Source organism: Gekko japonicus, unplaced genomic scaffold (assembly GCF_001447785.1).
Source record: "Gekko japonicus isolate JY-2015 unplaced genomic scaffold, Gekko_japonicus_V1.1 scaffold1, whole genome shotgun sequence".
Lineage (NCBI taxonomy): Eukaryota > Metazoa > Chordata > Lepidosauria > Squamata > Gekkonidae > Gekko > Gekko japonicus.
This window is the reverse complement of record NW_015164181.1, coordinates 3,975,733-3,987,451: the sequence shown is the minus strand read 5'-3', so window position 1 is coordinate 3,987,451 and position 11,719 is coordinate 3,975,733. Positions and strand designations below refer to the sequence as shown.

Genomic DNA, 11,719 nt, shown 5'->3' with positions numbered 1-11,719 from the left:
TCTTCCCCGTTAAAAAGCCCCAACCTGACCTGGATCGCCCAGGCCAGCCTGACCTCGTCAGATCCCAGAAGCGAAGGAGTATCGGCCCTGATTAGAATTTGGATGAGAGACCGCCAAGGAATACCAGGGTGGCCACACAGAGGTCGGCAACTGCAAACCATCCCTGAACGTCTCTTGCCTTGAAACCCGCAAGGGGTCGCCACGAGTCGACAGCAAAAAGGCAAACAAAAATTACTTCCTGTTCACACCACCCCACCCTAGTTTCTCACTGCATATCCCTATCTAGTCTGATGCAAAGCTTGACTTTGGCAGGCAAGAGCCAGTGTGGTGTAGTGGTTAAGTGTGCGGAATCTGATCTGGGAGAACCGGGTTTGATTCCCCACTCCTCCACTTGCACCTGGCTGGATGACCTTGGGCAAGCCGTAGTTCTGATAAGAGCTGTTCTTGAAAAAAGATAGTTTCTGTCAAGAGCTCTCTCAGCCCCACCTACCTCACAGGGTGTCTGTTGTGGGGAGGGGAAGGCAAAGGAGTTTGTAAGACGCTCTGAGACTCCTTTGGGTAGTGAAGGGCGGGGTATAAATCCAATCTCCTCTTCTTCTTATAGCAGGGGTCCCCAACATGGTGCCCGTGGGTGCCATGGTACTCACCAATTCTGGTGTCAGCCAAGTACTTTTAGAAAGTGGGCGGAGCTAGGTAGGGCTTTTGCCCAGGAAGGCTTCTGATTGGCCATTGGAGATTGGATTGGCTGTGTAGATTTTTAAAACATTGCTTTGGCAGCAGCTGCCACCACAGCACAAGGATCTGCAGTGTGTGACTGAACTTAAGCTGCGGCCATTGTTTTGTGGCTGGCTCCGCCTCCTGCGGCAGCCATTCTGTGGCAGCCACTTTGTTGCTGCGCCCACTATGCCGTGCCAGAAGTCCAAGTGGGCCCGCAGCATCCAACACAAGTGCTATTCTATTGAACAAAATTTCTATGCCACTACACAGCAAAGCCTTCCAATGCAGTTTGCATAAAAGCAGCTGTTGCGTAACAAAATGAACATAAAATCTGCATTGAGGCAATTTTAACATCGGCTCAAAACCTTCACAGAAGCAGCAGTGTGAAAGGAAGCGGCCTAAAATTCCAGTGCCCCTGATCTGGCCAGGCTGAGTGTCTTACCAGCCAGTGTGAAATACTAGAGGCTGAATTGAAGGCATCACCTGAAACGGGGTGCAGGGTTGGGGGGGGGCGTTTTCCTGGAACTCACCTTGGAACGATTGGGGTATAGAGAAATGTCTGCCCGCAGCAAAGGACTCTGGCTTTTGGGGAACCTCTTTGCCAGCTGCTTAGCTCACTGTGTGGAACGGAATGGGAAAAGGGGCCGACCCCTTGGGCACTTGCGCTGCACGTCCCTGCCCTGCTGTAATGCTCTGATACGCTTTAAAGTCTTTCCAGGAAGGAAGCCTTCCTGGAGTTTCCCAGCTAGTTCTGCAAGGTACCCAGCAAGGCCATCCTAAGCAGAGTCCTGCCTTTCAAAGCTGGTTCCTTTCAATGGACTCATTTCACATGCGACTCTGCTTAGGACGGCAGAGCTAAAGGCGTTTAACACTTATCGTCTGTAGGATGTTTCTAGGCCTCCTTTTTCTGGAAAAACCATTTAAAAAGTCAAAAATACGTAGGTCACTTTAATGGGCTGGTCACATCATGACGTCTGCTTCGGGGAAGCTACACGTAAGCCATCCTACGAGCTTCCTGTTCTAAAGACCTTCGGCTTTTGCAACCAGAGTGAAATTAGTAATCGTATTTACTATGCAACACGCTCCTCTCTGGGGTTCCAGACAGAGCCTCGTTTTGTAATGACCTCTGGTGCCAAACAGACTGGACCGTCTGCAATGAAAGCCTGCGGAGACGCTAAGCTGGAGCACGGGAGAGAAAGTCACAGTGGTCACCCATGCTGACAGTCGCAAACACGCTCGGGGAGACCTGCCCCATAGGACGGGCCCCCCGATCGGTACAATATAAGCCTGTGGCATGTTCTCATTAAGGTTTTGCCATGTCCCCCTTGGAACAGTTAGTAAAAGAGACCCTTGGAGAGATGAAAATACCCAGTCTCTTAGCCACCATACAGTCAATCACAGATTTCAGAGTTATTTTTATACATTTGGGTTGCGGTAATTAAGACGGAAATGCCATCGTGTGTGCACGTCCCCTTGACAAAGAGTCACGTCTCTCTCCTATTCCTCGCCGTCTTTTCTCCGGGAGTGCCACCGGGTCAGGGATGTGCTAAAGAACTAAACTTGGACTGCAGCCACCTCTTGGGAATCCTTCCCATTTCAACTGGCTTCCCCAGGCAAAGGATGCCAATTTGTCTTGCTTGCCTGTGACACTGATGATTTTCGACAAGCTCAGGCATGCACGGATTAAACACGCAGATCAGGGGCAACGAGAAAAACCAGTTCAGAGAGAGGGCAAAAGCTTTATGTCGATTCTGCAGCAGAGCTTGTCTACAAAAACGCCTTGCACTTCAGTGGCTTTATATTAGGACTTGGAGCATTTAATGACTACCATCCCTGACCTGGATAGGCCAGGCTAGGCCAATTTCAGAAGCTACGCAGGGTTGGCCCTGGTTAGTACTTGGATGGGAGAACACCAAGGAAGTCCAGGTTTGCTATGCAGAGGCAGGCAGTGGCAACTCACCTCGGTTCATCTCTTGCCTTCAAAACCCTACAGGATCACCATAATTTGGCTACAACTTGACAGCTGGTTTGTGTGGTCCAGTACACCAGGCAACAGAGTCCAGCGTAGAAGTGACTTCCTCGGGAGGCATTTGCTGAAGAATGGGGAATTTGGATGCTATTATGGTTGGCAGAATGGGGCAGAGATGGATCTGCCTAGAGAGGACACGGTCCACAGCTCTCCTGTGCAAGTCCCATTGAATGGAAGACATGCAAGGGCATTCTTGCACACCCACCATCCATTTCAACCGAGTCTGCAATGGCGAACTCCCTGGTGGGTTTTGTTCCATGTTCATTTAGCAGAAGTGAGTTTCCCTTCTCCATTTCTCACCCCAAGCATCACAGTGTCTCGGGGGGGTTGGCTCTGGAACAACCCCTGAACTGGTCCTCCTGGATGCAAAGGCCAATGGCAAACATCCATCCCCACCCCAAATCTATTCCCATCATGCCAGGAAGGGAATGGAGGGATGGAGTCTTCATCAGGTCTCAGGAACGACAGCTGCACACTTGGGTACCACCATTCAGAGGTGATCTACACATTACACAGGAGGAGAAGGAGGTACACCAAAAACAACAGGAGTCAAGCCATACACCGCTGCAGGATTCAGATGGGACACACTGAGATGCAGAGCCCAGCTTCAGGCAGGTGCTGAGCCCCCGTAATCATCTCTACATCTAACTAGCCCTGGGAAGTGGTGAAGATTGAGCCTTCCACCCCGGGCTGGCCCGACCCAACTGCCACTGAAAGTGAGAAGAGCGCATGCCGCAGTCCTCCCTACCAAGAAGCCGGGAGGATCTCCTGGGGAACAGGTGGCAGCTGGCAGTAGCCACCACTGCCACCAAATGAGGTAGTCTGTGGCGAAGGCCGGGCTATTAGGGGCCAGTAGAGCTCCGGGGGGGGGGGGGTCTGCCATCCGGGTGCCCTCTTGCTTGCAGGGGACATTGGTGTCAGCACTGTCTATTCATTGGTGCCACTAATGGCTGGCCACTCTCTCGCCTAGGCTTGCCAAGTCCCCCCGGGGGGTGGGGAAACCCCCGCCCCAGAGGCCTGTTCCCCGCCACCACCGGATCGGGCCCTGGGGGGAGCCCCACCCCAACGTGCGTGTCACCCGGAAGTGACGCGACCACGCCGGGGGCGGGGCCACGGTCATCCGAGGGAAAACTCTATGGTTCTGGGTGGCGTGCCGCAAGCTGGGAGTCCCCCACTACGGCGCAACGCTGGACTTGGCAACCCTACTCTCGCCTCCTGTGGCTAGCAGGCCCCTAGACATGTAAACACTCTGGAACTGTTCAGGCCTTGGGAGGGGGAAAGAAACCAGTTCCCTCCCACCCACAACACACAGCAACCGGGGAAAAAACTGAAATACACACAATTCTTTCTTTCTCACCCAGTTTACACTTGTTCTACCGCTTTAGCAAAATTGAAGCCATCATTTATCACTTAGCATACAAAATTATACTTTTTGGCACCGTGATGGAATTTAGAAGTATAAATGCCTTAGTTATCCCCACAAGCCAAATTGGCAATATCTCCAACATTAGACATTTGACTATTAAGTTAAACTCTGTGACACTAAAAGCACTGAATTATTCAATAGTGTACCATCGTCACAGCAAATTAACAGCGGACAAGATTAGTCATACTGAAACAACGAACATCCTTATAATTAATGTTGTGTACGTCTGTTCCAGATAGACAAGTCGGCAGGACACAAAGGAATCATTCCCTTCTGCTGTAGGTTGTTTTACGTCAAAAATATTTGTAGCAAACATTTTTGAACGAGTAAAACGTTGTGTCTTGCCTTAACCTGGATAGCCCAGGCTAGCCCCCTCTCATCAGATCTTGGAAGCTAAGTTTCTATGATTCCGGAACAGATGTTACTGAATCTGTAGCACAACTGCAATATTCCACCCACCCACCCCCGAGAAGAGACTTAATTGTTTTACTTTGTGCAGCGGCAAACACTGTAATAGCTTCATCATGGAAAGATATTAACCCTCCTTCGATTAGTGTGTGGGATTTTTATATCATGGACAGAATATTGGATTAAGCGGAAACCGGACCCTGGCCCCGGTCACACGGGCAGGATATCGCGGGGGGGGGGGGAGAGGCGTGACTGTTTGCCCCGGGGCAAAATAACACGCGGTTGCGCGATCAGACGTCCCGTGGAGGTCCCGTGGGTAGGGGGGAGGTGCCGATCACAGGACAATCCTGCGGCGCGGCAAAGAAGCAGCGCGGTGCGGCAAACGGGTTTGGTTTTTTCTGTACACCAAAGTATGCGCATGCTCTGTTGGGTGCTTGTGCGCATCCATGGAGACTTGGGGAAAAAAAACGTTTTTGCAAGGGGACATGGGCGGGCGCCGGATGCCACCGGAAACACGATCAGACGCCCACCCTTGCCCCGCGGTTACCGGAAACTAGTACCTCGGAGGTACTAGTTTTTTACCCCGCATCTTCGGCGGGAAGCCTCGGGTGAGCCACGGGAGCTCCACGCTTCCCAGATGTGGCGGTGAGATCGCACCCAGAAAATCTGCCTATCTTCCGTCTCTCTAGCGTGGCTAATGTTCCGTGTGACCGCAGCCCCTATTCACTAAACTTTGTGGAGTTATGGTTCCCTGTTTTGGAGTTTATGTCCAACAACAGAAGGATTTTTAACCACCATCATCCAATAGATGTATTGCTGTTATAATTAATCTTTGCCTTCTTCAATTCTTTAATTTGCTGCAATATAACACATTCTTACAAACAGCATTTTAAGGCATAGCTATTATATCCATATGTTAACCTTCATCCTCACTTATATAGTATTTTATGTATATCTTTCGCCGGTCATATTTTAAATAATTTTTCTAATTGATAACTGTAATTGTGGTATATGTTCTTGCTCTTACAAGGCTTGATCTGAAAACTTAAAATTAAAAAACTTTTTAAAAAAAGATCTCGGAAGCTAAGCAGGGTCAGCCTTGCTAGTATTTGGATGGGAGACCTCCAAGGAATACCAGGGTTGTGATGTGTAGGCAGGCAATGGCAAACCACCTCTGAATGCCTCTTCCCTTGAAAACCCTATGGGGATTGCCATAAGTCAGCTGTGACTTGACGTCAAAAAAAAAAATGTCTTAATAAACATTCCAGTCCTTCCAAAGGAGAAAAGATTTCACACACACACACCCAGGCCTTCACATTTACCTCACTGACATCTGCTTCACTGGTCTGCCCAGAGCAAAAGGTTCCAATTTTTCTGTTGGAAAAACTGAAATAAAGAAAAAAGGCCTTGGGGGGGGGGGGGGGGGGATGGAGAGCAGCAAGCCAGTGGCAATACCCGCCCCCTGACAATGAGGGGTTGTGCCAAGATGCCCAATTAGAGGAGTCAGAAACAAAAGGCATTTTTTCAAGACCTTGAACACACCACACAGACACAGACAAAATGGATGGTCATACCTTAAAAATAAAAGTCCTGTCACGTACAGTAAAGAGTGACATTAGGAACAAACATTTAGTGGACCACTCTTGCAGGGCTACCTTCCTACACTGGAGGCAGTTGAGAAAAGCAGTGAAGCGCATACAAAAACACCCGCCATCTGAAGCACTCCAGCCTACCAATCCCCTCAGCCAGGTCCGCCTCACACACAGCTCCGTTCTCAGTCCTGCCCTATAAGGAACCCCCAGCGGCAAATGCCTCTCACTCACCTTCAGGGAGGAGTTGTTGAAGTGCGCCCCACAGGCCTTACAGCTCTGCTCGGAACCCGTGGGAGAAGGGAAGGAACTGTAGCCGGCGTTGGAGTAGGCCTGCGTGCGAGCCCCCTGCTGAGGGTGGGCCTGCATCTCTTCCGGTAGTCCATTGAGGCATGACCAGCTGCAGCAAGCTGCCCACATAGTCGACTGAGTAGGGAAAGGAGAGAGAGGTCAAGCGTCAGCTGGGCAGAGGAAAACAAGCTGGTTTGGACAGACAGCCCAGAGAATCAGCGGCACAAGGAAAGTCCTCTCAGATGGAAAGGGAAACCATCCCTCATATGGAAGACAAAGTTTTGAGAATCAGCATTCTAAGAACATAAGAAGAGCCCTGCTGGATCAGACCAGTGGTCCACCTAGTCCAGCATCCTGTCTCACTCAGCGGCCAACCAGTTCCTTTGGAGAGCCAACAACAGGGCATAGAGGTTGAGGCCTTCCCCAATGTTGACTCCTGGCTCTGGGATTCAGTGGTTTATAACAACATAAGAAGAGCCCTGATGGATCAGACCAGTGGTCCATCCAGTCCAGCATCCCGTCTCACTCAGCGGCCAACCAGTTCCTTTGGAGAGCCAACAACAGGGCATAGAGGCTGAGGCCTTCCCCAATGTTGACTCCTGGCTCTGGGATTCAGTGGTTTATAACAACATAAGAAGAGCATAAGAAGAGGTTTATAACAACATAAGAAGAGCCCTGCTGGATCAGACCAGTGGTCCATCCAGTCCAGCATCCTGTCTCACTCAGCGGCCAACCAGTTCCTCTGGAGGACCAACAACGGTGCACAGAGGCTGAGGTCTTCTCCTGATAAGAAGCCTTCTCCTGATAAGAACATAAGAAGAGCCCTGCAGGATCAGACCAGTGGTCCATCCAGTCCAGCATCCCGTCTCACTCAGCAGCCAACCAGTTCCTCTGGAGGGCCAACAACAGGGCATACAGGCCAAGGCCTTCCCCTGATGTTGCCTTCTGGCACTGGGGTTCAGAGGCTTACTACCTCCGAATGTGGAGGTTTCCTTTAGTCACCATAGCTAGGAGCTACTGACAGATCTGTCCTCCGTGAACCTGCCTCAGCTCCTTTTAAAGCTGTCTATGCCTGTGGTCATCACTCCATCCTGTGGTAACAAATTCTACTCCCTTTTGTCCGCCCTGAACCTACTGCCCATCAGCTCCATTGGATGCCCTCAAGTTCCAGTACTTGGGGAGAGGGAGAAAAATTTATCTCTGTCAACTCTCCCCACTCCATACACGATGCTGTAAAACCTCTATCGTGTGTCTCCCTTGGCCACGTCTTCTCTAAACTGAAAAGCCCCGGACTCTTCAGCTATTCTTCATGTAAAGGACGTTCTCACAAACAGCACACGAGACAGGAAACCCACATCGGGGGGGGGGGTGATGCCCCTTCAGGCCGCAGGTGGGCTACACGCCTGACAAAAGGCAGCCCTCCGCGCAGGAAGCCGCCTGTAGCGACTTGCCCGTCAGCTAACACCCGCTGCCAAGGCCCTGTTTTGGATCATGCTCCATAAGGAAGAGGGCTTCTCCCATCGCGGCATCTCATGTATAGAGTGCCCTCTTCTTGCCAGTTAACCCAACCCCTCGGCCTTTGTATCTCAGGCAGCAGACAAAACCCTTTTCTTTTCCCCCAGCCTTTTTGTTGTTCAAGGGTAGAGTTGTCTAGAGGTTGTTGGTTGTATGCTTGTGTATATCACCCTCAGCTTCTGCAGTTACTTTTTTTTTTGGCCAAGGAGTTCTGCCCTCTTCCCACATTGTTCCAGGTACTGATTCCATGACACTGCTCTTTCCCAATTCACTCTGTTTAAGAATCTCCCTTAACAACTGGATATTTCATGTCATTTCACATTGCTTAACTGGACTGTTTTATTATTTCATTTTGGGTACTGGGCTGATACTACAGCATACAGTATATGTATTTTGACCAAATAGTCGTCCCCCCCTATAGAAAACTGAAGGGCTGGGGGTTACAGAATTATCACAATGGGTACCTTGATCGCATTTCAAGTGCTGGGGGAAACCACTGCACACAATTGTCATATCCCCCCTCCGAAAAAGAAAAAGAAGAAGCTTAGAATATAGTCGTCACTCTCACATTGAACTACAGTTTCAGTGCTGAGGTCAAAGTGGAGGTCCTTTGGAGAAGACAGAGGCCAGGAAACTCCAGAGAAGGTTGTACTGGAGGCACGCTTCTTTCCCAGGCACTGTTGCTGTTTTAGTCCTGTATCCACTGGAAGAGCCAGTACGCGAACTGATGCCTGATCTTTGCTTATTACAGATAAACTGGTGTTGACTGAAGATACAATCGGCACACAGCATTGCGAGGCAAGGCAATGACTCTTTCCGAAAATACCCCAAAAAACAGACAGGCCCCCCCCCCCCCATACTCAAACCTGCACAACATCTTCTGTTCAGGATGTTCACAGGACAGTCCCATGGGAAGGAACAATGCCGGAACAAGTTTACATTCTGCCTTGGGTGGTCAGTGGCAGGTCCCACCACCGCCACCTGGCCACAGTGCTCAGGCATTACAGGATCGTGAAGCTGAAAATTAAATGCAGAGGGACTGCCGGAAGAGAAGCAGGAACTCCTTTGCATATTAGGCGACACACCCCTAATGTAGCCAATCCTCCAAGAGCTTATAGTAGCCCCTGTAAGAAGAGCTCTGTAAGCTCTTGGAGGATTGGCTACATTAGGGGTGTGTCGCCTAATATGCAAAGGAGTTCCTGCTACAAAAGGAGCCCTCGAATACCACAAGGCAGACGCTTGGTCTACCTTCCCCAGCATTTATTCTCTAGTTAGGTAAAGGTAAAGGTTCCCTTGCTCGAAAGCCAGTCGAATCCGACTCTAGGGTTGCGGTGCTCATCTCTGTTTCCAAGTCGAAGACGTTTCCGTGGTCATGTGGCCGGCATGACTAAACACCAAGGCGCACGTAACGCTGTTACCTTCCCACCAAAAGTGGTACCTATTTATCTACTTGAAATTTCTTGCTTTCGAACTGCTAGGTTGGCAGGTGCTGGAACTAGAGACGGGAGCTCACTCCGTCATGCGGCACCCGAGTCTCGAACTGCTAAACTACCGACCTTCCACAGCCTGCAGTTCAGCGTCTTAACCACTTGAGCCACCGCAGCCCCAGCTCTCTAGTTAGGACTACTTTAATGGTATTTATCTTTTACTAAATCCACCTTTTTACATTTTGGACTGCCTCATTACAGTTTCATACCACAGTATTCCCCGTTACTACGTGTGGGTGTGAAAGTTGGACTATGAAGAAAGCCGACAGGAAGAAAGTAGGTTCCCCTTGAAATGTGCTATTGGAGGAGAGCTTACAGATACTATGGATGGCCAAAAAGACACATAAGTGGGTTCTAGACCAAATCACGCCTGACCTCTCCCTAGAAGATACAATGGCTAAACCAAGACTATCGTACTTGGGTCACATTATGAGAAGACGAGAGTCATCGGAAAAGACAATAATGCTAGGAAAAGTCAAAGGCAGCAGGAAAAGAGGAAGACCCAACAGGAGAGGGATGGGCTCAATCAAAGAAGCCACAAAGGCCCTCAGTTGGCAAGACCCGATAATGGTGGCTAATGATAGGACGTTTCAGAGAAAGTTAATTCATAGGGCCGCCATAAGTCGGAAGCACCTTGACAGCACTTAACACACCCAAATCTACCCTGCCCTGACCTGGATGGCCCAGGCTAGCTGAATCTCAGAGCTAAGCAGGGTTGGACCAGGTTTGTATCTGGATGGGAGACCGCCAAGGAAGTCCAGGGCTGCTCTGCAGAGGAAGGCCATGGCAAACTGAACGTCTCTGGCCCTGAAAAACCTACAGGGGTTGCCATAAGTCTGCTGCGACTTGATGGCGCTTGACACACAAACACACAGGAGTGGGGCTTGGGGGGGGAGGGGAAGGCCACTCCCAACACCGGCAGTCCTTTTAGGTGGAGATGAACGAGGGGGCTGAATCCAGAAGCCTTTGCACGCAAAGCAGACGCCCTGCCCGGGAGCTGCAGATTGAATTTCTGGACCTAATGACTTCCTGAGCACATGTGCCTACCGAGGCAAGAATATAAATGGTGCTTACTGACTGCGCTTGCTTCCTCAAAGTACTAATTGATAGGAAGTGGCTCTCAGTTCAAGGGCCCTGCAAAAATGCCCTCTCCGTTCAAGTGCTCTGCCCGGCTGAATGAAGAGGGCAGGAGATGCTGTAAAGAAGCCAGTGAGAGAGGGAGAAGAGGGCAGCCAAAATACCTCCAGTGTGCCAGATCGCTGCCTCTCGGAATCTGAGGTGTGGGGGGTGGGAGATTGGATTTATACCCTGCCCTTCACTACCCGAAGGAGTCTTAGAGCAGCTTACAATCTTCTTTCCCTTCCTCTCCCCACCTCTGAGGTAGGTGGGCCTGAGAGAGCTCTCCCGAAAACTGCCCTTGAGAGAACAGCTCTGAAAGAACTTATGACTGACCCAAGGTCGCACCAGCAGCTGCATGAGGAGGAGTGGGGAATCAAACCCAGTTCTCCCAGATTAGAGTCGGCGCACTTAACCACGACACTGAACTGGGTCTCGGTTGGTAAGAGATCTGCTGCTCTGCAGAAGTGCTTCTTTGCTTCCACTTGAGCTCTGCTTCTGTATTTGGGAACGTAACAAGCATTACAACAGTGTCACCCATTTCCTGCCCCAGACCGGAGTCTGGTGGCACCAGACAGACATAACCGTTTATTCCAGCAGAAGCGTTCTGTGAGCCAGAGCTCACTTCGCCAGATGCATGGAATATACATTTTCTAAGTGTTCTGACGAAATGTAGATGTGCTCCCCTTTGCATGTGATGAAGGGAGCTATAATTCATGAAAGTCGATGCTGGCATAAATTTGGTGAGCCTCTAAGGTGCCAGTGGATTCCCATCTTATTCTGCTGCTACTGACTACCAGGGCTTCTGGAACGATCACACACCCCCAACACACACAGGGACTTAAACCCAGACAGTGCTGCCCCTGGAACTTAGAACCATGCGCAGAAGTGAGCAGCGTACCACAGTATGGTCCAAAATGACCCAGCACTACTCTTAGGACCACTTTCCCAATCCTGCCAACACCTGTTAAGGTTTTAAAGGGGACCCGTGATACTTGGGGGGGGGGGGGAGCTCCACACTGAGCAGGCAGAGGAGGAAGCAGCAGGAGCAGGTAAGCCCCCCATCCCGCCGGTTCCTCCCATCTCCTCCACCCCCCTCCACCCCCCGCTCAATCTCCCCCCCTCTCCGACCCGGTCTCCC

General features: G+C 50.5%; 1 protein-coding gene across 2 annotated transcripts in view; it reads right to left on the bottom strand.

Moving 5' to 3' along the window:
- Window positions 1-11,719, bottom strand: part of RFFL (ring finger and FYVE-like domain containing E3 ubiquitin protein ligase) — a 58,024-nt gene that overhangs the window by 15,066 nt on the left and 31,239 nt on the right. For both annotated transcript variants that reach the window (XM_015408006.1, XM_015408007.1), the window contains exon 2: window positions 6,404-6,595. In XM_015408006.1, the coding sequence (XP_015263492.1) occupies window positions 6,404-6,589 (186 nt within the window). In that variant the 5' untranslated portion in view covers window positions 6,590-6,595. The remainder of the gene's footprint in view (window positions 1-6,403; window positions 6,596-11,719) is intronic.